This window comes from Chiloscyllium plagiosum, unplaced genomic scaffold, assembly GCF_037043375.1.
Source record: "Chiloscyllium plagiosum isolate Xiang-an unplaced genomic scaffold, Cpla_swu_hap1 HiC_scaffold_24, whole genome shotgun sequence".
Classification (NCBI taxonomy): domain Eukaryota; kingdom Metazoa; phylum Chordata; class Chondrichthyes; order Orectolobiformes; family Hemiscylliidae; genus Chiloscyllium; species Chiloscyllium plagiosum.
The window spans coordinates 19,322,308-19,349,150 of NW_028270162.1; the positions used below are offsets into that span (position 1 = coordinate 19,322,308).

Genomic DNA, 26,843 nt, shown 5'->3' on the forward strand with positions numbered 1-26,843 from the left:
GAGAGGGGGCTGCAGAAGGATTTGGACAGGTTAGGAGAGCAGGCAAAGAAGTGGCAGATGGCATACAAAGTGGCAAAGTGAGAGGTCAGGCTCTTTGGTAGGAAGAATAGAGGCATGGATTATTTTCTAAATGGAGAGAATATTCAGAAGTCTGAACTGCAAAGAGACTTGGGAGTTCTAGTCCAGGATTCTCTCAAGGTAAACTTGCAGATTCAGTCAGTCAGTAGTTAGGAAGATAAATGCAATGATGGTATTTATTTTAAGAGGACTTGAATATAATGCTCGATAAGGCTCTAGTCAGACCACATTTGGGATACTGTGCACAGTCTTGGGTCCCATATCTCAGGAAGGATGTACTGGTCCTGACGCGTGTTCAGAGGAGGTTCACGAGAATGGTCTCAGGGATTAAAAGCTTAATGTATGAAGAACATTTGAAGACTCAGTTTAAACTCGATGGAGTTGAGAAGGAGGAGGGAGATCTAATTGAAATATACTGAACACTGAATGGCCTGAACAGAGTATATGTTGAGAAGATGTTTCCATTGGCAGGAAAGACTAGGACCCGAGGGTACAATCTTAGAGTAAAGGGAAGACCTTTTAGAACAGAGATAAGGAGAAACTTCTTCAGCCAGAGAGTGGTGAAACTACGGAATTCATTGCCACAGAAAGCTGTGGAGGCCAGCTCACTGAGTATATTTAAGACTGAGACAGATAGTTCTTGATCAAGGGATCAAGGGTTACAGGGAGAAAGCTGGAGACTTGGAGTTGAGAAACTTAGTCACAACTGAATGGTGGAGCAGACTCGATGGGCTGAATGGCCTCATTTCTGCTCCTATGTCTTATGCTGTTTTTATCTGAGTCTTCCAGTATTTGGCTTCTGTTTCAAATACAGAAGTCTTATTTTCCTGGGAATATGTACTTTCTCGTGTTACAGGTTAAGATTCAAGCGGAAACCACTGACCTGATTGTCGCCAGATATCGAGAAGCTGGTGCACAGCAAGGAGACAGTAATTATCAGAGAATTGCAGTTCTGTTTTCAAACACGATGTTCCTAATAAACATAATCAGAACAAGGTTTTAAAAAGTACTTCAAAAAATACTGCACAACATACTGACTTAAGAGTAGGCCAGAGGCAGGTTTGCTGCAGCTATATTCGTGCATGTATACATTTGAAATGAAAATGAGTGTTGTTTCATCTTGAATTAATACAAAAAAAACCTGTTAAATACAGAGAAAGGAATACTGGCTCAGATTAAGTTGTCAAAACACGAGAGAGATACTGACCGTTATTCAGGTGTAAATTCATGAAAGAAGCTTCAGGTGAGAGGATGCACTGTCAAATTCAAATATAACATCTTTCCTGTCTGAGCTGAGTTGTCCTTCGCTCATGATGAAATACTATCTTGCTATCTCGTTCAACACAGAAATGACTTGAATGATGCTGAAGTTCTGCTTTGTGGAGCAGAAATAATCACAGAATCTTGCAGCAAGAAAGGCCATTCTGCCCATTGTATCTGATATTTGAAAGAGCTTCCCAAATTAACCCCATGATGCAGCCTTTTGCTCATTATTCTATAAATTAGCTCTCAACAATCCATGTCCATGATATGAATTAAACTTAACAGTGGTAGTTGAATCTTGTTCATTTCAGTTTAAGTACCTTTTTCATGATGTGTTGTGTTGTGTTAAGAGATAATTATTGAGAATTAACCTTTTGGACACTAAAAGGAAACATAATAATAAGTACATCAATTCTTTGGAATTTAACTGATCATGAAAACATGAAACATTTTTCACTTTATTTTTGTTTTGACTACAAACACAATTTTTTCTATTTCACTTCTGTAGCTGATTTGACAATGAATTCACCTACGGTAATTTATGCTTCCTTCTGAGCCCTTCTGTTAATACTTCAATCAGATTGGTCTATTTATGCAAGTTCCAAGTGCCTGGTTTTCCGAAGTAAAACCATTAGCTTGGACATTCCACAACTTGCCATGTGAAAAAATTACAGCCCAAAATGTGCAAGGGCTAATCTAACAATAGCAGGCATTTAGCAACGCCAGCTACAACAAAATGTGGCCCAATGTTAGTGTTTCAAAAAGGTGTGCAGCATAAAGCTATCCTCAATGCACACTAAGAATTATTCACCAGTTCTAGCAAATGTTCAATCAGTAACAGAAAGGCACAATTGAACCACACGGACTAGAAAGATTCCAATTTTGATTCCTAGGCCATGCTCAGTTAACTGGTGGTAGAGGCATTATAATTGTAGCCAGTTCACCAGGACCCAGAGAGAAAAGTATGCTGAATTTCCATTTGAACACTTACAATCAATATCTGTTAGAGAGTGATGTATGAACATGAGATAATGGCAGGATAGGGATATCATTTTCAAATCAAATAGTCAAACATGCCAAATCTAAATTCAACAAGAGAGTCGTCGCTTGCAAACATTTCGTGGGCTCATGATGTGTACGCAACTATATTCAGTGCAGTGTAGATCTTCAGGTTAAAAAATATACTCGAAATATAAAATGCAGGTTCTTTCTCAGACAACTGACAAAAGTTGTAAGTTAACACAGCAAGTCTAATAGTTGGGAGTGAAATTTTGGGACTGAGATACGAATCATTATTTTGAAATTTCTTTCAGGCTGACTGAGATCACAGTTAAAACTGTTTTCCAATTCGAAAATGCTTCAGTTATTCTCAAAGATTGCTTATATTGTTTAAAATAAAAGATCTATTTCACGTTCATCGTGCATTTAATTTCTTGCTCTATCAATGACAATAAGTATAAATATATGCAGATTTGATAAGATTAGTTTGAGTTTTAAAAATGGATTTCATTGATTTCATTATTGTATCAGGAGATGCAATAGGGAGCAACCAATGACCATTATCAATTATGTGGAGGAGAGGCAAGTAAGAGATCAAGTTGTTATCACAACAATATACTTGAAAACAGGATACTGAAACAACCCTAAAACTTTGCAATTAATTTTATTCATATACGAGAGCAAGAGGAGTAGTAAATGGTAGCCTAGCTTCTCACTGAGTGACTGGCTAGCCTGGTTTCCTGGCAGTACTTGAATGATGAGACACACAAAAAGCAAGACTCTGCCGATTTGGTACTGGATTATTCTGTAAGTGAATGATTGAATGGACAGAGGTCTTTTTTCAGACAAGAGCATAAGACAAAAATACTCCAGGCTGATAATTTATACTGTTTTAGTTGGTTAAATATGAGCATTATCAATGATAGGCCTCTAAATCTAGGTCTTTGATTACACATCAGGAGGAGACAATTAACTTGTTAAAAAATTGCTGTCTACAATCGATAAAAGGGAGAGCAAACACCTCAAAATCTTTCAAGAGAAAATATTAGGTTGCAGCATGTGCTGGTGGGACAAAAAGTGAAATTAACTTACCGAACTTTAAGGCATGTTTGTATCTCTGCATCAGCTCTTGAATAAGTCTGAGCTTCTGTGTCTGGTCCATGGTCTCATGAAGGCCTAATAATCGGGCAAATTGAACAACAAACATGTGTCTTTGCATGGCTTTGACATCACCTGGCAATGCAAGATCACTCTCTGTTGATATTGAAAGAGGTACTACCTCCATCAATTTGTTGATAAACTGCAAAGAAAGCAAGAACAGCAATTTTCACACTTAAAATATACAATCAATAAACATACCAAATCTATAATCTGTCACAAATACCATCTTCTTTGTGATTTTCCAGATAACTTTGATCCAACCTCGAGATAGCTCACTTCCATGTCCTTCCCAAGAGCCGCAAAGAGCAATGGCTTCGGAGATTCATCATTTCAGTCTGCTCTTTTCCATGTAATAGATTTCTTCCTATCACAGCCCTATTTTTAATCTCTTGTCCAATCTCTTCTAACCGACATCCACAATTCTTCTTGTTTCCTCTGCTAGGCTTTCACCCACTCATCACTATGGACAACCAATCTCAATATCTGCATCTCCTACAGCCCAATAGCTCCATTCTTCCTCGAGTAAAAATGCAACCAGACCCAGTTACTACCACTGGTCTGCTGGCTAAACCTGTTCTCCTTCTGAACAGTTTGTCCTTTGACTCCAGTCACATCCCTGATATAAAGTGTGCTGCCATTTGGGGCTCAGCCATGCATGTGGCGTATTATATAGATTTGTTGTATAGAATCCCTACAGTATGAAAACAGGCCTTTTGGCCCAACAAGTCCACACCAACCCCCCCCCCAACAGTAACTCACCCAGCCCCATTCCCCTACATTTACCCCAGACTAATACACCTAACCTACACATCCCTGAGCACTATGGGCAATTTAGCAGAGCGAATTCACCTAACCTGCACATCTTTGGTTTGTGGGAGCAAACCAGAGCACCCAGAGGAAACCCACGCAGACACGGGGAGATTGTGCAAACTCCACACACACAGTCGCCCGATGCAGGAATTGAACCCAGGTCCCTGGTGCTGTGAGGCAAATGCTAACCACTGAGCCGCTGTGCGGCTTATTAGAAGAGATTGAATAGACTGGCACTATACTAATTGGAATTCAGAAGAATTTGGGGGGTGGGTGAGATCTTAGAGAAACATATACAATTATGAAGGGAATAGATAAGAGAGAAGCATAGAGGTTGTTTCCACTGGCTGGTGAATCTAGAACTAGGGGATACGGCCTCAAAATAAGGGGGAACAGATTTAGGACTAAGTTCGGGGGAACTTGTTCACCTAAAGGGTTGTGAATCTGTGGAATTCCCTGCCCATTGAAGCAGTTAAGGCTATCTTGTTGATTGTTTTTAAGGCAAAGATAGATAATCTCTTTACTGTTCAAAAGTGTAAGGAATATGGTAAGCAGGCAGGTAAGTGGAGCTGAGTCCATGAAAAGATCAGCCATGAACAGGCTTGACAGGCCAGACGGCTTACTCCTGCTCCATTTCTTATGTCTCTTTTGGAAGATTCTATATTCTCGTCTTATATGGGACTTCTCTCTCAACCTGGATTGCATTGGTGCTGCTTGAACAGGGAAATGCCAACAACTCTCCTTCCAAATTTCCTCTTTTCCCATGCCTTCACATCTGGCTTTTCCAATCTTCTACTTCTGACTCCATTCTAGCTACAGACAATCAACCAACACTAAGCCCAACAACTACCTTGAATACACTTTCTTCCACCCTGCTTCTTGTAGAAATTCTACTCCATTCCCCATTAGCCGTCAAATCTATTTTAACAATGTCATCTTCCACACCAGTGCTTCAGACATTTCCTTCCTTCTTTGGTCAATCAAGAATTTTCTGCCACGAAACAGAAGATCCACCACTGTGTTCATTACACTTCATACCCTTGGCTCTAAACCGTGCCCATCATTCTCAGAATAGTGATAGGCTTCCCCTTGTCACCAACATTTGTCCAACCATGGATCGGATCATACTCGAACCTTTTTACCATCCCTAAAAATGGTAGCACCGCCAAATAAGCATCCCTTCCTGCACTGAAAGAACTACTCATTCTCCAAGCCCCTGGTGTACTCCTGAATCACTCTGATTCTCTTTTCTGTGCAGCATACCATACAAGCATAGAAAGTGCAGCAACAGCTCTTTTATCTTCTGTTCTGTACCCAAAACACCCTTTCCAGGCAAAACAGTAATATATATGCACTTCTTCTAATTTGGTATATGGTACTTATTATTTATAATGTAGTCATCTCTATGTTGGAAAGCCCAAATACAGATCAGGTCATGGTAGAACACTGTGTTCAGTTTTCAAGTGTGCTCCTAAGCTTCCTGTTGCTTCTCATTTTAAGTCTCAATCTTGTTGCTACCCTTAACTTTTCTGTCCTCAACCCCCTACATTATTCCAATGATAATCAAGATAAGCTTGAGAAATAGCACCTCAACAATGATCAGGCACCACCACGTTTCAGACTCGGTGAATTCAACAAATTCAGATCATAACTTCGGATTCTTTTCTTTTTGAATGGCAGCTGTTACAGATGACTTGTTGTTTCCTCACCTGTCCTCATAATATCTCCATTTGACTTGCGCTATTTTCCTTTTTGTTATTTAATTCTTTTTCCAGCCTATCACAGACCTTTCCTTTGCTTCCTTTCCTCTACACTCCACTTCCCCTGTTGCCTGACTTGGTTAAAATCCTGTTCAGTCTCTCAATTTTTCTCCACTTCCAACAAAAGGACATTGATTTGAAATGTTAACTGTCTCTCTCCACAGATGATGAATACTTGACTCGAATGGTTTCAGTATTTTGTTTTTTCAGATTTCCAGCATGTTGCAAACTAAAGCTGATTATCAATCACACCAAGTGGCAGATATTCAAATTTCCACGATCCATGATGACATAGGTCACTTTCTAACAGGATGGGAAAAAACAAAGGGCCTGATATTAATCTAGCAAGAACAAAGTGGAGAGGAATGTATTATGTCATGGATCTTTGTTCCCAGTCATCAAAAAGGTGCAAGCATCAGTGCTGCCTGCTAATTTATTTTTCCAAAAGGTTAGGTCGAGGGAAGGTAAAGCAATGTTTTAACACCTAGATCTTGCAAAATGCTGAAACAAATGTGAGGAAGCTGAAATAACTGCAGAAAATGAGAAGAGCAAAGAGAAATAAATTTTAAAAATGCACTCCAAGTGACAACAGGTGAACAGTTTGTATAGTCAGAACAGTGAGCTAGTGGTATTGTGACCAAGTAGTCTAGAGTGAAGGATTTAATCTCCAGTGTCTATTGAGTCATTGATTCAAATGTCACCATGACCAAAACTGACAGAAGAGTGAGCTAAATAGAAAAAGGTGGAGAAGTCTCAGCTATGCTTTATAGATGTCAGGGTCGGCCTACTGGTGAATGACAAAGAATGTAAGACAAATGTTGGCTTACTTAGGAGGAACATTCATGTTTGAAAGGGGAAAGCAAAAGAGATTGAAGATTCCAGTGAAGGGAAGAAGAGACACAAGAAGTAAGAGAGGATAGAAACGCACCGATGGCCTTGGCCCAAAGTGACAGCCAAAGTCTATCTTCAAAACAACACAAAAACTCTTGACAAGAAAAGAATTGCATGAGACAACACAGGGAAATTTCATAAAGACAGGGAAGTCAATACGAAATAGCAAACTAAAGATTCATATCCGAGCAAGAATGCTCAAGTCTGACAACAATCGTCTGATATCGGAAACTAATCAATTCAATGCGCAAACAGATTTTTTTCTTTGATGGACAAAACATTTTAAATGGGCTGACTTAAAAAAGTAACTTGTATATGAAATGAACAAAAACCCAACTTCAAACAAACCATAAGATTGACTAGGCTTGAGTGATATTTAAACTTTTGATGTAGTTTATTGGCTATTTGCCAACACTGACTTTGAAATGAGTGATGTTCTTTTAATAGAGGAAACAATTACATACTGGAATGATGCTAAATAATGCCAGGTTGGTGGGAAATTTCACCAAAAAAGATAACCTACTGCAATAGCCAAGAGGTCAAATACCCCAAATCCATAGGCAAATCACTTTGATATGAGAATCTTGCATGATATGCTTAGCTCAGCAACTCAGTATTTCACTACAGCAAAATAACTGTTTTGTTCGGTCTCCTCTATGGTTTAAATGAATAAAATACCAAAAGGAACATTCTTCATTCAAGCCCTCGTGGCAACACTGCCTTGGTAGCGTGTCAATGTATCACTGTATTACACCAAAGGAAGGAACTTTTGCTCACTTATTGCACAATTTAAATTTTCAATTAAGAATACGAAAAGGTAACGGCTATTGCCCCTACTCCACGATTATGATAGTTAACACAGTTTCAGAACTTTGTCAACCATAATTCGCTTTCTCTTTTCATGTCCTTTATTTCTCAATATGAAAGAAATTTTATTTTAAATTTCCCCAATTGATCATGTATCCTTGGCCTTCTGGAGCAGAGCCTTTTTTAAAAAAGACTTTTGGGTTTAGAAACTTTTCCAAATTCCCTTTGTTCTGATTTTATGGTTGCGTATTTTTTGGCAGTCCCTAACTTGACAAAACAACAGGCAACAAGCAATACGTATAATGACTAAATGCTGAGGCCACTGGGTGAACTTACCCACTCACCTCACTGCAGCACAGCCTGAGCGAATGAAGACTCTGTCAGTCTCCCGGTCTCACCTGTGTATGCCTGTCCAGCGATAGAAGATCGACAAAGATTTTCAGGTCAGAATAACAGCAAGGCCTGTCCCCAAACCTCTCAAAGTACTGGAACATCAGGTCCTCCGGAATTCCTAGCAGTAATAAAGAGAAAAGCATAGTGGGTAAATGTAGGAGTGAATCCCAAACTGATGATGCTTAATACTATAAATTAGTGCAGTCTTTCAGTATGCATAACTTTAAAGCTGACAGTAGAGAATCATGGCTCATTTGCCTTGGTCTAAAAGCTGCAGGTCCATATCCTACCCCAGGATTTGAGTATATAATCAAGACTGAAAGACTCAATGCACAACCACGGGGCCATTCCATTGTTGGAAATGCTAATGATGCAACAAACCAAGGCCCACTTGGCTTGTTCAGGGGGACATTTTCAAAGAAGAACTGGCAACAGGCTGCAAACTGAAAATCCCAAATTGGAAGGTAAACACTTCATCGACGGAATTGCAACAGAGTATTTGCTTCTAAAGGAATTACTGTTCAAACGTTCAATATGGAGGAAATCTTATGAAGAGAGCTACACAATGCCTTGATTATATGGCTGTTGTACCTCAGGCAAAAATGGAAAAAAATGTTTTTATTAATTAATTACATAAGAAATAGGAGCAGGGGTAGATTATTTGGCCCGTTAAGCCTGCCCTTTCAAACAACATGGCTGATCTGCCCAAGCTTCTTCTTTCATACCAGGTCATCATAGTCCTCAACTCCCTGATATTTCAACAATCTACCTATTGTTTAAATACTTCCAGTATTTAGTTTTTTGACTTACCAAAGGATGATATTTAGATATACTAAACTGCCACTCCACTGTAGTCAGCTAACTCAGCACTGATTTGGAATCCGGCCTCTGATCTGAAGGGCCAATGGTCCACTGAATAAACTTGCCGACCCTATGATATGCCAAATTAAGAAGCTGGAAAGAGTTCCACATTCAAATGTTGGAGGACCTCCCTCAAAATTTTCAGCAACTTTCCATCAGCATTATTACCACCGTGTTTGTACATTCAAGCTTTATTCCAGGCATGAATATAGTGGTAAGAAAATATTACATTGTCAAATATGTCATCTTTTGAAATATTAAACTGAGCAGTAGATAGGTGAAATTGCTGTACCTTACTTTGCAGCAATTTATCTCACTGTTACTTAGAGGACTTTCTTGAATGCAAATTGCCTGCTACGTTGACCAACATTGCAACAGTAATTGGAATACAAACTGACAAACATTTTGGGATGTCCTGAGGTCGTGTAAGGCACTATATGAATATGATTCCCTTCTTTTTCTCTGAAAACTTCATCCATCCTGCAGTACAAGATTCCATAGCAATAAGTTTCTTGTACAAAAAACACCTTTATAATAATTAACATGGATACTGAATATCAGCAAGCTGTTTGATCATTTAGGCCATCACAACTAAACTCAAACCGGTCCTCACAGGATGTTCCTATGTACACTTTCTAATGAAAATCAACAGAAGCAGGAACATTCACATTGGTTAAAATTTCTCTCATTTATGGTCACTGCACTCCATGATCCAACACTGTGTATAAAGCCATTTCTCTGAACATCTCTCCACACTCCCCAAGATACATTCAAGTTAATATGTAGATAATCTGATGAACTTGCATTCAGTAAACAATCAATCACGCACCAAGTTTATGCTCGTCATTTGTACCCCTCTCTCTTAGCCGCCTTATTAATTCAAGTTTAGCCAGGTATGGTCCCCTCAGGCGACGGGAGCCCTTTGGTTCTTCATTCAAAACTCGTTCCTCCACAAAGGACATGGCTTCCTGAACAAGGCAAGTGACTTGGCCCTCTGGACAGCTACACGAAGCAAAAACATTGTTATGCACTGCACAATAAAAATTAACTGGGGCTTGTTCTTGATGTGTCTGATTATAGCAAATCTTCAGCAGAAAGGGATTTCCAGACATTTAAGCAGCATTACACACTGCATGCAAATTTCTGAATTTACAATGGGCCATGGAGAAACTTTTGTTGTTGTGATGATAGAAAGAACACAATGTGCAGGTTATCTGAATGCTGATTCAACTGAAACATTCAAAAGGTGGATTGGATTGAATGCTGAACAATGAGTATAATAACATACAGTTTGTTCTGCTATAACACGTGTTTCATCAACACAAATTGGCTTTATCACAATTGAAGAATTTAGACCGTTATTTGTAGAACACAAACTTTCTATACCTGCATTGGCTATAACACATTGCCAGCCCCATTAGTTTAAATGTAAATCATCCATTGCATATTTCCTTATAACGTGAGATCACACGAGAACAGAACTATCGCATTATATCAGAACTGACTGTATACTCAATTTAAGAAAGTTGAAAATGGCCAGCTCTGGATAGAACTATGAACTAGTAGATCTAGTTTCTGTTCTATTCTTGAGCAACATTTCAGTAGCTGTGACAGAAGCAACGGTGATCAACTGTGTCCCTCAATTAGAGGGTAACACATATCTGCCATGGTGTTGAGATGGGATGTTGAAAACTAGAAAAGGGAAGTGCAAGAGGCAAATGCAATTTATCAATTAAGAAAAAAAATTACATGTATTTTCAAAAATATTCAGCATGTCAACCAGTTGCTTTCCAGGCACAAGAAACCTGAAGCACAATAGTATTTTTACAAATAAACCAATGCAATATCTCATGTTCCAAGGGTAGTATGCCTTATATAACGTCCCTATGTTCTTTGAATGTAATATTATACCCATTGTTTGTAGGATTACAACTGAAATATTATTTTATACAACCTTGGAATGTAAAGGAAATTTGTTCTATTTCAAAAAATACACCCTCTCATTGTCATGCAATAAGGATTATTCAAATACATGGCAGAACTTAAACACTTAAACTTTTTGATGTATGGAAGCAAATGTGTGTTCTGACAGAATTCTCACACAACTTACTGCTCATCTTTTGCAGGTGGAGTCCAAGCCTCATCAATCAGATGGAAGAGGGAATCAAAATAAGATATGTAAAATTGCCAGTCATCTGGGCTGGAAAAGAACAGCAGCAGCGTTTACTGCACATCTACAAACTCTTTATATGATCATATGCTGAACTTAAAAGTTAAGATTAATTTATTTTGCTGAAGATAGCACTCCCTTTGGCTGGCAGTTGTTCCCCAAATCCAAAAAAAAGCTAGCAGGAGAAGTCTATTCTAATTTTAAAAAAAAGGTTGCTGGTCTTTACTGGATTTCCTTTCTGTTGGGTTAGGATTTGTTATTTAATTGATACATTTAAGTCAACTATGTGCAAAAACTAATGTCTATGTGGCACTCTTAAGGTTTCAGACAACTAACAGACCCAAGACATATAATCTGTAAATACTTGTACACCAGTGTTAAATACAAATAATCATAAAATATTCTGTGCTCCAGAACTGAGACTGTCAATACACAACCTACATTCAAATTTTCAAAGTTCCTTAATCAAACAGCAATTAAAATCCAAATTACTCAAGACTATTACTTAACAGTTGTTGTAATTTACCTCAAATTAAAATTTACCACTAATGCATTGCTCATTTCATGGGTGACGTGTTTTGTTATAAAACTGAGCATCAGCTGACTATATATAAAATACAAAAATTAGAAACTGGAAATGAAAACACAAAAATTGTTAAAATACACAATTGATCAGGCACCTGAAGGAGGAAAAACATTTTATCTCTTTCTTTCAGATCTTGACTAACTTGCTGTACATTTCCAATATATTCTGCTTTTAATACATTTGACATTGTCTTGTTAAATATTTTCATGTTCAAACTACTCCATCTGTGCATTTGGCCTCAGTTGAAACTACATTCTTTCACACTTATAATGAATTAGACAGCAGCCAGCAGGAAATAACATTTCTTTTTTGTTAAGTTGTAATTGATGGATTCCCTTTCTGCTCATTTGAGATTTACTATTACTTTGTGAATATATATGAACTAATGAAGATCACGAGTAACATATGTACACCACTGAATTCTGTATTTCCCAGAAGTTATTACTGAACATACAACTGTCGCAAATTAAAAATCAATCTGAGCTCACATGTAGGTCAGATGAGGTGGAATAGAAGGGCACAAGAAAACCAATTGAGACTTAGCATAATCTGGTAAATATTGATTAATAGTATTGTTGGTTCCATTTCTCACTTCACATAGTAGAATTTGAAATCGTTGCTGTGGTTCTGTTCGCCGAGCTGGAAGTTTTTGTTGCAAACGTTTCATCCCCTGGTTAGGCGACATCATCAGTGCTTGGGAGCCTCCTGCGAAGCACTTCTTTGATGTTTCCTCCGGTGTTTATAGTGGCCTGTCCCTGCAGCTTCCGGTTGTCAGTTTCAGCTGTCCGCTGTAGTGGTTGGTATATTGGGTCCAGGTCGATGTGTTTGTTGATGGAGTTTGTGGATGAATGCCATGCCTCTAGGTCTGAATCCGTTCTGCTTGGCTGTTTCCCTGGCTTGTGGGTTGTTGACTGGTGGTCTGTATCTGACACATTGTGGAAGGATTAGATTCTTTCGGCATTCGTGTAGGAACCGGAGTTGTTCGTATGTGGCGCTTAGTCGGTTAGCGCAGGATTAGCGCAACAAACACATCAACCTGGACCCAATATACCAACCACTACAGCGGACAGCTGAAACTGACAACCGGAAGCGGCAGGGACAGACCACTATAAACACCGGAGGAAACATCAAAGAAGCGCTTCGCAGGAGGCTCCCAGGCACTGATGATGTCGCCTAGCCAGGGGACGAAACGTTTGCAAGAAAAACTTCCAGCTCGGCGAACAGAACCACAGCAACGAGCACCCGAGCTACAAATCTTCGCACAAACTTTGAAGAATTTGAAATCGTTACATTTAAATGTAGGTTTGCTCACTGAGTTGGAAGGTTCATTTTCAGACGTTTCATCACCATACAAGATAACATCTTCAGTGAGCCTCCAGACAAAGCATTGCTGATGATTCCTGCTTTCTGTTTGTATGTTTTGGTTACTTTGGGTTGGTGATGTCATTTCCTGCTCTTTTTCTCAGGGGTCGTAAATCGGGTCCAAGCCAATGTGTTTGCTGATAGAATTCCGGTTGGAATGTCATGCTTCTAGGAATTCTCACGTGTGTCTCTGTTTGGCTTGTCCTAGGATGGATGGGTTGTCCCAGTGGAAGTGATGTCCTTCCTCATCTGTGTGTAAGGATACTAGTGAGAGAGGGTCATGTCGTTTTGTGGCTAGTTGCTGTTCATGTATCCTGGTGGCTAGTTTTCTGCCTGTTTGTAACAGTCCTTGCACAGTATTTTGTTAATGACATTAGTTTTGCTTGTTGTCTGTATATGGCCTTTCAAGTTCATTAGCTGCTGTTTTAGTGTGTTGGTGGGTTTGTGGGCTACCATGATGCCAAGGGATCTGAGTAGTCTGGCAGTCATTTCTGAGATATCTTTGATATAGGGGAGAATGGCGAGGGTTTTTGGACATGTTTTGTCTGCCTGTTTGGGTGTGTTGCTGAGAAATCTGCGGACTGTGTTCATTGGGTGCCTATTCTTTTTGAATATACTGTATAAGTGATTTTCCTCTGCTCTGCGTAGTTCCTCTGTGCTGTAATGTGTGGTGGCTCATTGGAATAATCTTCTAATGCAGCTTCATTTGTGGATGTTGAGGTGATTGCTTCTGTAGTTTAATATTTGGTCCGTATGTGTTGTTTTCCTGTAGACACTGGTTTGAAGATCCCCATTGGCTGTTCGCTCTACTGTGACATCCAGGAATGGCAGTTTGTTGAATTTTATGCCAGTAAGGGTATTATTGACGGTCTTGAAGGTTCTTTTAATTTGTTTCGTTTAGTGATGACAAAGGTGTCACCCACGTAGTGGACCCAAATTTTGGGTTGGATGGTTGGCAGAGCTATTTGTTCAAATCTCTGCATTACTGTCTCTGCTAAGGAACCTGATATCGGAGATCCCGTGGGTGTTCCTTTGGTTTGTCTGTAGGTTTGTTGTTGAAGGTGAAGTGGGAGGTAAGGCATAGGTCCACTAGCTTGACAATACTGTCCTTGCTGATGAAGTTGGTAGCGTTTGGTATATGTGTCTGTGGGTCTTCTATTAATGTAATCAGTGTTTAATTGGGCAGGTTAATGTTGGTTGATGTGAACAGGGCTGTTATATCAAAGGAGACCATTATTTCATCCTCTTCTACCTTTGTGTCTTTGATGGTCTTCAGGAATTTTTGGGTGGAGTAGATGAAGTTGCGTGAGTCTTCTACTAAGTGTTTTAGTCTTTGGTGTAGCTCCTTGGCCAATCTGTAAGTTGGTGTTCCAGGTAGCGAGACTATGGGCCTGAGGGGAGCTCCTGGTTTGTGAATTTTGGGTAATCCGTAGAAGTGTGGTGTGTTGGATCTGTTTGGTTTCATTTCAAGACCATCAATAATACCCTTACTGGCATAAAATTCACTAAAGAGGAGAAAAACAACAACAAACTGCCATTCCTAGACGTGTGTCCAACACTGATCGTGGTCTTTTGTTTACAGTGATTAAAAGTGCTGCCGAGAACAGTCCTGGACTGATGGGAGCGCAGGCACCGTCTCCAAATGACTGATGTCTCACCCCCTCTCTCTCTCTCACCACACTTTCAGTGGAGTCCTAACCTAAACCCCCTTTTACCAGATGATCACTCTAACATTGTCTTATACAGGGCAGAGGTGGAACCTGTCAAAAAGTTACAGTAAACAGTTGTGTGTGTACGCGCACATGCGTGCTATTTGGAGAATCATCTCCCAAAAGGCGGCAGCAGCGGTTTTGTTGTTGGTGCCCAGTCCAGCTGCCCTGGAGAGGGGGAGGGGGGCAGTGTTGAACGGGGTTTGGGGGTGGGCGAGGTGGCATTGTTGGATGGGGTTTGGAGGGTGGGCAGGGGCGCAAGGGGTTTTTGTAGGGGGCGGGGGGCAGTGTTGGAGGGGCGGGGGAGGGGAGCGATGTGTGACAAAGTTTGGGGGTCAGGTGGGGGGGGGGGGGGGGGTGTTGGACAGGGTTGTTGTTGGACAGGGTCTGGGAGGGTGGGTGGGGGCAGTGTTGAGCAAAGATTTGGGGGGGGGGGGCGCGGTGTTGGACAAGGTTTGGGGAGCAGGTGGAGGGGCCAGTACTGGTGGGCAGGGCAGCATGGGGGCTCACGTGCGCTATACTGCTGCGCGTCTCCTGAACGGGGAGCAGACTTATTGGAAAACTCCAAGTCCCAGAGGAAAGGCATTGAATCGATTAACTGAATAATCAATTATCCAAACGAAACAGTGCCCGCCCATCACGTTTGGATAATCGAGGTTCCCCTCGATTGAACTACAGAACATTATTCCAACGAGCTACCACACACTGCAGCACAGAGGAACTACACAGAGCAGAGGAAAATCACCTATACAGTGTATTCAAAAAGAACCGGGACCCAATGAACACAGTCCGCAGATTTCTCAGCAACAAACACAAACAAGCAGACAAAACATGTCCAGAAACCCTAGTCACTCTCCCCTACATCAAAGACATCTCGGAAATGACTGCCAGACTACTCAGACCTCTTGGCATCATGGTAGCCCACAAACCCACCAACACACTAAAACAGCAGCTAATGAACTTGAAAGGCCCTATGCAGACAACAAGCAAAACTAATGTCATTTACAAAATACTGTGCAAGGACGGTAACGAACACTACATTGGACAAACAGGCAGAAAACTAGCCACCAGCATACATGAACATCAACGAGCCACAAAACGACATGACCCTCTCTCACTAGTATCCTTACACACAGATGAGGAAGGACAACACACCCAACTTCGACTGGGACAACACATCCATCCTAGCACAAGCCAAACAGAGACACGCATGAAAATTCCTAGAAGCATGGCATGCCTATCGGAAATCTACCAACAAACAGAGTTAGACCCCATCTACAACCCCCTGAGAAAAAGAACCGGAGATGATGTCACAAGATGAAGTGACATTACCACAAGAAGTGACATCAACCCAAAGAAACCCAAACACAAATAGAAAGCAGAAATTATCAGCAATGCTTCGTCCAGAGGCTCACTGAAGATGTTACCGAGCATGGTGATGAAACGTCTAAAAATGAACCTTCCAGTTCAGCAAGAAAATCTACATCCAGAACCTAAACCTGAGCTACAAATCTTCTCCAAAAAAAAGTTCCATAATGAGTAAGGTGTCCTACCCCAAATAAGGTTGAAGCCATCACGAGAGAATTTTCTGCTGCTAGATTAGTTGTAGCTAATCTCAACTGCAGTAGCTGTTGGGCAGCTACAATTGGCCACAGCTCTGCACAAGCATAAAAAGTGGCTAAGCCTCTACTCTGATTACCAAATAGCAATCCCTAGTAATAGTTGTGCGGATGCAAACTTGAGGGCACTGCAATGTTCATCACAGTTAGCCTGCCAGCATTCACTATATGGGTAAGACAAAAATACTACAACTACTGTGAAGTGCCAGTGGACAAATGACGTCCATGGAAGTAGTTGCCCTAAAGATATGAAGTTGAGGCAAATCAGATAGTACAGACAGGACCTGGAAAAGGAAACTCCATTTTCAGAGGCCAATCCAATGGTACGAAGAACTGCTAATGCTTCTGCTTTAAGTCCAATTTCCTTTAGGGTACATCTTTACAAAAACAACAGAATGGACCAACCTTCTAAGGAACAGCAAGGAAATCAGTTTAACAAACTGGAGAAGATGATACATTTGCCCTTTGAGAGTACTGTTAAATTAATGAGGACTTCCTTACTTGTTCAGTAAAAGTTTCCTTGAAAGTGCATTACATTCAGGCCATTTTATCAGCTTCTTATACAGCACCATACATTTCATCTCTCGACTTTGTAACTCACTGGTCAGTTTCTCTGAGGAGTAAGACAGAGTTGCAATGTAAATAAACATTTTGTCCCTAAATCAAACAGTGTCAAGAGAAAACCTGTGAGTAATAAGAGTCCAATGAGATTGAATCTGGACATTCACATTTTAATTACTATTAAGCACGAGTTCTCAGAGTTGACCATAAAACAGCATTAAGTTGGTAATCTCACTCGGATATCATAAGATTGTTAATATACAAACTGGGAACTGTCACACTGCAGTAGTGGAGTTATCTGAGGGGTGATGGACTGGGTGGGATGCTCTTGGGAACATTGGTACAAATTTGATGGGCCAAGTGGCCTCTTCTGCACTGCAAAGGCTCAACAATAAATGTGAAGTCACAGTAGTCTTACCAAACTATAGGGCATGGCAGTGGCTTAACTTGAGAGAAGTAACACTTAGGTGAGGGAAGTGGTTGAGATAGAGTCCTTCATGGTAACTAATGCAAGGATTAAAGCGACACTATTGATACCACTGCATCACCAAGCAGCTGCCCAGCCAACTGTGCTAAGTGATCCACATTATCCATGGTTGAAAAAGTTCCTTTATATATTTTTTCAGATTCAATGAATAGTCAGTTTTGCAGAAAGAACTGGAAGACTATCCATTCTTGTGGAAATTACATCCTTCAGAGATTGGAATGGGGAAGGAAATAGAAAAAACATTGTGCACAATTTTCTGCACAAAAATCTTGCAATAAATTAGTTTCCATGTCACCTCCTAGTTTTCCTTGGATAACTTCGAGAGCCTCCTGGTCTTTTCCAAGTCGTTCCAAAATCATTAAGTAGAGTTGCACCTATTATAAAAAACAAAAACTGTGAAATACTATGATTGCATACATATGTGAAGGTCACACACTGATTTTAAAAATTTTACGAATTACTGCAGTCACCCAGTGAGATGAAAGTCAGTTTTATGAGCTATCATCTTTCGAGCTTCTTCCCAAACTTGAATACAACCGCTAAGAGTCAAAAACATTAGCAATGAGTCGGATTTATTTCTCATTTATTTGGCCCTAATCTAATACACAGAGAACTGAATAAAAACTGCAGGGCCAATATGGGAGAAGAAAATCAAGTATGATCTTTTTCTAATGTCTCCTGATTGTTAACTACAAGAGAACTGTCCTCAGACTGGAAGCAAGTAATCCTCATGTCTTTTCAGCAATATAAGTACAAAGACTGGTTACAGGTTTGCTAAATTATGTCATATTAAGATAAAGAAAAATTGTTCAAAACTTAATAACGTGTTTTTAAAAATTGTTTTGGTGGTCATCATCGGTCAGAAAAAATGGGGCTAGAGAGAGAAATAAAATAATTTGAACCAGCCAGTATATTCATACACAAATCAGTATGCAGGAGCTCCCCCAGCTCACCAAAAAAAAAGAGACAAAACAATACATGGACAACAACACTTCTTGTCACAATGGTGTGATTCATGTCACATTTTTACTTTCTTACCTCAGCTTCAGCCTCAATCTTGTCTTCTTTTACCATTTTTTCCACCATTCTCTGTGCTAAGGGGAGGAACATTGTCTTCGATAATTTTTCATCTTGTGCTGAAATAGACTAGACATAAACATGATCAAAAAAGGTTAAGAGGCAGATATAGATTTTCAGTATGTTTAAAGCACACCCATCACACAATTAAAGTAGCCTCCACGAGCTGTCTCTGCCACCTAATATCATGAGACAGATACTGTCATTAGTCTTTATAATTACTAACCCTGGCCAGCAGCTGTGAGATTTAAGAAAAGTCACGGGCTCAGTTAATTAACTTTCACAATGTCCTTTACAGAACTGCTGTAGACATATATCGGGTTCAATTATTGTGAACAAGCACCTTATGTGGAGCGACATCTTTATCAAGACTGAGAAAACATTGCAATAAGCTTGATGCTCATCCATTTGGACAGGGTGAGGGGAACGTGAGATAGGAGGAGCTCAATTCAGAAAGATTTGGTCCAAGACTGGGTTCTCAAAGTTTTGGACATGAAGTTCACAAAAAGGAACTCCAGAGAGTAAGGCATAGATGAACAGTGCTGGTGCTGAAAAAGGGGAGAAATCACAGAAGTCATAGTCGGGGGCTTAAAAAGAATTGCAAGGCGGTCTAAGTCTATATAGTATATTGTAAACAACACAAAATTTAAATAAGAAATTGGAGTAGATGATGGAACCCAACAGCCCCGCTCCCCCTGTCATACAGCACAGAAACAGCCTCAGTCCATGCCAAATATAATCCCAAACTAAACTAGTCCCACCTGCCTGCTCCTGGCCCATAACCCCTCCAAGCCTTTCCTATTCATGTACCCATCCAAATTTCAGTATGATCATATTGGGCTTCTGTCTCAACACCATTTTTCTACTTGTTCCTGAAATCACCAATTCCTTCAGATACTAAAATTCTGTCTATTACAGTCTTAAACATATTCAACACTGGAGCACCCAAATCCCTCTGGGGTAAACAATTCTAAGGATTCATAACTCTTTGATTAAAGACGTGTTTCCTTACCTCAGTAAATTTTTTGTCCCTTTTTTTAACACTAGGTTCTTACGTTCTAGATTCCCAACCAGGTGAAACTACATCTCAATGCCGACCCCGAAAAGGCCCAGCAAAATTCTACACATTTCAACAAGATCATTCTCATTCTCCTAAATTCCAGATAAAGTACTGGCCTAATTTACTCAACCACTCAACACCGCACAACTTTCTTATTCCAAGAATTAGTGAACCTTTGTTGCATTGCCTCCAAAGCAAATAAAGGATTTCTTAGATATGACCACAAGACAGAGTAGAGGCAGCTCATTCAGCTCATCAACTTAGAGTCATAGAGAAGTTAGTTCAAGGCTGAACTAATAATCCTCAACTCTACATTCTTGCCTTTTCCTCATAATAGAGTCATAGAGATGTACAGCACGGAAACAGACCCTTCGGTCCAACTCGTCCATGCCGACCAGATATCCCAACCCAATCTAGACCCACCTGCCAGCACCCAATTCATATCCCTCCAAACCCTTCCTATTCATATACCCTTTCAAATGCCTCTTAAATGTTACAATTGTACTAGCCTCCACCACTTCCTCTGGCAGCTCATTCCATATACGTACCACCCTCTGCATGAAAAGCTGCCCTTAGATCTCTTTTATATCTTTCCCCTCTCACCCTAAACTTATGCCCTCTAGTTCTGGACTCCCCATCCTAGGGAAAAGACTTTGTCTATTTATCCTATCCATGCCCCTCATGATTTTATAAACCTCTATGAAATCACCCCCAGCCTCTGACGCTCCAGGGAAAACAGCCTTAGCCTATTCAACCTCTTCCTATAGCTTGATTCCTCCAACTCTGGCAACATCCTTGTACATCTTTTCTGAACCCTTTCAAGTTTCGCAACATCTTTCCAATAGGAAGGAGACCAGAATTGCATGCAATATTCCAACAGTGGCCTAACCAATGTCCTGTACTGCCGCAACATGATCTCCCAACTCCTGCACTCAATACTCTGACTAATAGAGGAAAGCATACCTCTTTCACTATCCTATCTACCAGCGATTCCACTTTCAAAGAACTATGAACCTGCACTCCAAGATCTCTTTGTTCAGCAACACTCGCCAGGACCCTTATTAATTAGGAATTTGTCTACCTCAGCCTTGAAAATACTTAATGATCCAGCCTCAACAGCCCTCTATGGTAAAGAAACTGCTCCTCTTCTTGTTTCAAAGGGCAACCTCTCGTTAAGATTATGCTCTTTGGTCGTAGACTGTCACACAGGGGGAAATAACCTTTCTTCATCTACCCTGTCTATTCCCCTAACAATCTTGTATAGCAATAAGGTGGCCAAATCTGCACTCAGTACTCAGGTGTGGTCTCATCAAAGCATTGTACAAGTATAGTAAGATGTCCTTATTTTTATATTCCAAAAGCAATAGTTTGCTTGTATTTTCTGATCTAACATGTTTTAAGGCTGCCCTGTGGTAGGACCAGTCGAAACCCCTACAAAAATATATTCAGAAGATACTCTAGACCTTAACTTTTCTCAATTATTAAATCTCAAGGTTTGTTAAATAGATTATTTAACTTGCATGACACTGTAATCTATTGCTATAAATTCTGTGTCTTATGCTCCCTACACCATAACCACCTGGAGGAGGAGTGGTAGTCAGAAAGCTAGTGCTTCGAAATAAACCTGTTGGACGAGAACCTGGTGTTGTGTGATTTTTAAATTTGTCCACCCCAGTCCAATACGAGCTCCTCCACATCTTAATTTAAACAGCAATCCTGACGTTGGATGAGTACCGAGACACCTCGGTCTTGCTTAAATAATCGCAACAGTCTTAGACATTTCAGTGGAGCAGATGAGCGGTTTGTTTTTAACAAAGTGAATCCATATAGTAATGATACTATGTTTTAACTCAAACAAAATGCAACCATACAAGAGAAAGTTTAAGCAACCTTGCTGAAGCAGGATTCATTTAAAGGATACCAATTCAGATCCTCAGTACCTAATGTTACTTAATTTAGCAGTTTTGGAAATCCAGTTAACTTAATTGAACAAATTTTTACTCCAATCCCTCTGAAAGCACCTGAAATCTCCTTTCCTTGTACTGCACATTTTAAAAAATCCATTACCGGTCACCATGCAATTAGTATCTTAGTTTTAAGATGTATAAAGATGTATACTCACCTGCATGACCAGACTCATCACAGACCAGAAGTAATATGGATTCTTTGGAACAATCTTGTAAAGTGCCATCCCAGCCTAAAAGAAAATTCAGCAAAATACTTCAGCATATTTCAATAAACCTTAATGGGCACACTTCTCAGGTTGAACTAAATCTTGATTATTTCTTGATTGAACTAATTTCTTGATTATTTTTAAAGTCAAAATTATATCAACTTCACCTGTACATAAATCATTGCATTAGATAAAGAGTTACTTTAAGATCAGAACATTTCCTTACAAATTAGGGCTATTGTCAACAAGTGATTCTTGTGTGAAAATGCCTTAGACAACATTTGAATTTGGTCATCACGCAACATACAAAACGAAAGCATTAAGCTAGTGGTAAAGGGATTTATATGTTGAACAAATAAAAATGCCAAAGACGAATAAGTAATTCCATGATAAGTTATGTTTACAGATAGTGGTACACACGCATGGAAAACAATGATACAATCATCATATTATTGGACATAAATGAACTACAGCTTCTGAAGAAAGCAACTTACTACCCTCTTCCTCAAGGGCATCTAGGGTTAAGCAATGCGTGCTGGCCCAGTCAGTCACACCAACATTACATGAATGAATTTTAAAAAGCTCCATTTATCAGCAAATATTGTTTATCTGTAACCAACTGTGCTTTTGAGAGGGATGGGCACCCGCATGGGCCCCAGCTATGCCTGCCTCTTCGTAGGATATGTGGAACAGTCCACCTTCCGCAGCTACACTGGCACCACCCTCCACCTTTTCCTCCGCTACATCGATGACTGTATCGGCGCTGCCTCGTGCTCCCACGAGGAAGTTGAACAGTTCATCCACTTTACCAACACCTTCCACCCCGACCTCAAATTCACCTGGACCATCTCAGACTCCTCCCTCCCCTTCCTAGACCTTTCCATTTCTATCTCGGGTGACCGAATCAACATGGACATTTACGATAAACCGACCGACTCCCACAGCTACCTAGACTACACCTCTTCCCACCCTACCCCCTGTAAAAACGCCATCCCATATTCCCAATTCCTTCGTCTCCGCCGCATCTGCTCCCAGGAGGACCAGTTCCAAATCCGTACAACCCAGATGGCCTCCTTCGTCAAGGACCGCAATTTCCCCCCAGATGTGGTCGACGATGCCCTCCACCGCATCTCTTCCACTTCCTGCTCCTCCGCCCTTGAGCCCCGCCCCTCCAACCGCCACCAGGACAGAACCCCACTGGTCCTCATCTACCACCCCACCAACTTCCATGTACAGCGGATCATCCGCCGTCATTTCCGCCACCTCCAAACGGACCCCACAACCAGGGATATATTTCACTCCCCTCCCCTACCAGTGTTCTGAAAAGACGATTCCCTCAGTGACTCCCTCGTCAGGTCCACACCCCCCACCAACCCAACCTCCAATCCCGGCACCTTCCCCTGCAACCGCAAGAAATGCAAAACTTGCGCCCACACCTCCCCCCTTACTTCCCTCCAAGGCCCCAAGGGATACTTCCATATCCGCCACAAATTCACCTGCACCTCTACACACATCATCTATTGCATCCTCTGCACCCGATGTGGCCTCCTCTATATTGGGGAGACAGGCCGCCTACTTGCGGAACGTTTCAGAGAACACCTCTGGGACACCCGGACCAACCAACCCAGCACCCCGTGGCTCAACACTTCAACTCCCCCTCCCACTCCACCAAGGACATGCAGGTCCTTGGACTCCTCCATCGCCAGACCATAGCAACACGACGGTTGGAGGTAGAACGCCTCATCTTCCGCCTCGGAACCCTCCAACCACAAGGGATGAACTCAGATTTCTCCAGTTTCCTCATTTCCCCTCCCCCGACCTTGTCTCAGTTAAATCTCTAGAACTCAGCACCGCCTTCCTAACCTGCAATCTTCTTCCTGACCTCTCTGCCCCCACCCCACTCCGGCCTATCACCCTCACCTTGACCTCCTTCCACCTATCGCATTTCCAACGCCCCTCCCCCAAGTCCCTCCTCCCTACCTTTTATCTTAGCCTGCTGGGCACACTTTCCTCATTCCTGAAGAAGAGCTTATGCCCGAAACGTCGATTCTCCTGTTCCTTGATGCTGCCTGACCTGCTGCGCTTTTCCAGCAACACATTTTCAGTTTTGAGAGGGATGTACAAGTTACAAGTAAGGCCATCATTTGTTGCCCTTCTCTAACTTGATGGAACTGACTAGCTTGCTGGGATATTGCAGGGAACATTTAAATGTCAGCTTAGAGTCCAGAATCACATGTAGGCCAGAAGAGATATGACAATAAGCAATAGTTTGATCATCACAAATACCAAATCAGGCATTCAATTCCATATTTTAAATTTCAAAAGCAGTCATGGTGAGATTTGAAGACATGCCCCATAGAATGGCACAGCTCTGGATCATTAGTTCAAGGTCACGACTATCACACTACCGGCTCCTCCAAATTATGCTGAAGGCATCATGGTAGGGACAGTATTCAAATTTCATTTAAGTTTCAGGGTCATAAAATTAATAAATAGGATGGGAATTTAGCATATATATGATTTCACATTGTCCAGGAAAGTGACAAAAACAGAATTGACCAAGGCATCAGAAAAGGATGTCTACCCATTTAGCTGATGTTAGTATATCCCTGGGAGATGGAATCAGGATAATTACAAGAGTGGTAGACATTTATGAACAAATAAATATGAAAATGAACCAGCTATGTTGATTTGGCAAATCAAATTTTTGTATTAATTGTATCTGTACACAAATCATTACATGGGCCAAGGCTGTGTTATTCTAAGATAATTTCAGAAATGTACTCAGTGAAGGAATAACAGAAATTTTCAACATAACACAAATTGTAGTGTACTGCTTACTTTTCAATTTTGACGCAACTGCTGGTGAATTGATTGAAAGGGACAGAATAACAGTAGCAGTTAATACCAGCCCATAAAAAGTCAGTTCATTTATATGTAAAATATTACATTTAATATTGCTTGCAACACTCAAATTTTGAAGGAATGGAAAACAGATCTAATTCAAATTTTGTGGAACTATCTGGAATAGTTTTCTTTAACGTAAGTAATTGAAAGGTTTTTATGGACAATGAAGCTTTTATTTAACAAGACTTCATAGAAATCTCATAACTAGTGATAACTGTTCACTTTGCTGTAGGCCCCTGGTTGGGTTGTTTGAATAGTGACTAGATTAAGTGTGCTTCATATCTAGAATTAGTTAGGGAATATATAACCGGTGAGCAAGAGCTCAAATCATTTTCAGTAGAGTTCACTTGCTAAGTTCAGGTCGAAACCTGTTCATTCTCCAAAAATAAAAGTGGTTACATGATCTTCCCTATAGTGTATTTCCTGAGCAAGCAATGCCTACCAAAACTCCAGAGACAATCATGTGGGAGTTGTGACTCGATAACATATGCATCAGAGCAATAGACTTTTGAACATGCCAGACTTTATTCTTTTTGCCTTCAAGAATAACGTCATGGCCAGAGAGGTTTTCTTCTTTAAAATGTGAGTCTATGCAGCAAATCTTCTTTTGTTTATTTTTCTTTATTTCTTTCTTTCCCCTGAAGACAGTGGGTGTGTGCAGGTGTGTTTTGGGTTATTCCAAGAGATAAGTATTTATATTTTCATATTATGCACTGTGTATACAGAATACATAACTGTACAGCACAAGAATGGGCCCTTGGGGCCTCAATGTTGTGCCAAACATGACACCCAAGAAAACTCATTACTTCTGCTTGTCCTTGGTCCAAATCCCTCCATTCCTTGCATATTCACATTAGTCCCTTAAATGCCCCTATTCTATCTGCCTCCACCACCACCCCTGGCAGTGCATTCCAGACTCCTGCCACGCTGTGTTAAAAAAAAAACTTATCTCCTTTGAACTTTCCCCATCTCATCTTGAATGCATGCCCCCTAATATTAGACATTTCAACTCTTGGGGGAAAAAGATTCTGCTCATCAACTCGACAGATGCATCTCAATTTTATAGACTTCTATCAAGTCTCCCTCAGCCTCCACCGCTTCATAGAAAACAACCTGAGTTTTTCTAGCCTCTCCTTCTCATCCAGACAGCATCCTGGTAAATTTCTTCTGCATCCTCTCCAAAGCCGCCACATCCTTGTTTAAATGTGACGACCAGAATTGAACTCAAAACCTTAAATGTGGCAAACCAAAGTCTTACAAAGCTGCAACATGACATCCTGACTCATATACTCAATTCCCCAACCAATAAAGGCAAGCCTGCCATATGTCTTCTTTACCACGCTATCTATTTCAGTGGTCACTTTCAGGGAGCTATGGACTTGATACCTTTAGGCTCTGGGGTCTTAACCACTTTAATGCTCTCACACCCAACACCTCTTCATTCTTGATCTCAAAATGCCCTAGCATATTAGCATGCTCCACACACATTTCACCATCGGCCATATCCTTCTCCTGGGAGAATACCAATGTGAAGTACTCATTTTGGATCTCACCCACCTTGTCTACCTCTAATCACAAGTACCCTCCTTTATCGTTGAGTGGTCCTACCTTCTGCCTAGTTGGCCTCTTATTTTTAATGTATATATAGAATGCCTTGGGATTCTCTATAACCTTACTTGCCAAGGTCATTTCATAGCCTCTTCTTGCTCTCCTAATTCCCTCCTTGAGTTCTTTCCTACTTTCTTTATATTTCTCATAGGTCCTGTCCAATTTTAGCTTCCTAAACCTTACATATGCTTCTCTTTTCCTTTTGACTAAATCCATAACCTCGCTCATTATCCAAGGGTCCCTCACGTTCCATCCTTGACCTTCCGTCTTATTAGAACATGCCAGTCCTGAACTCTGATCAGCAGGTCTTTAAATAACTCCCACACTCCTGTGCAATATTAATGCAATTTGCCATCACCCAATTTAGTACCTTCCCACAAGGTCCTAACTTATCCTTAAGTATCTTAAAACTTAAGGAGTTGTGATCACTGTTTCCAAATGCTCTCCCACTCAAAGGTCAGTTACCTGGCCAGGCTCATTAGCCAAAACAAGATCCAGTAT

The 26,843-nt window shown here is 40.7% G+C and overlaps 1 protein-coding gene across 3 annotated transcripts in view; it reads right to left on the reverse strand.

Moving 5' to 3' along the window:
* The window catches only part of naa25 (N-alpha-acetyltransferase 25, NatB auxiliary subunit), a 98,454-nt gene that overhangs the window by 36,932 nt on the left and 34,679 nt on the right, over positions 1 to 26,843 (reverse strand). For 2 of the 3 annotated variants that reach the window (XM_043715554.2, XM_087999960.1), the window contains 9 exons: positions 21,777 to 21,851; positions 18,556 to 18,663; positions 17,813 to 17,891; positions 16,971 to 17,082; positions 11,134 to 11,223; positions 9,853 to 10,025; positions 8,168 to 8,280; positions 3,433 to 3,640; positions 962 to 1,051 (listed from right to left, as the gene is read on the reverse strand). In XM_043715554.2, coding sequence (XP_043571489.1) covers positions 962 to 1,051; positions 3,433 to 3,640; positions 8,168 to 8,280; positions 9,853 to 10,025; positions 11,134 to 11,223; positions 16,971 to 17,082; positions 17,813 to 17,891; positions 18,556 to 18,663; positions 21,777 to 21,851 — 1,048 coding nt within the window. The remainder of the gene's footprint in view (positions 1 to 961; positions 1,052 to 3,432; positions 3,641 to 8,167; positions 8,281 to 9,852; positions 10,026 to 11,133; positions 11,224 to 16,970; positions 17,083 to 17,812; positions 17,892 to 18,555; positions 18,664 to 21,776; positions 21,852 to 26,843) is intronic. The other variant, XM_043715557.2, reaches the window with a different exon arrangement.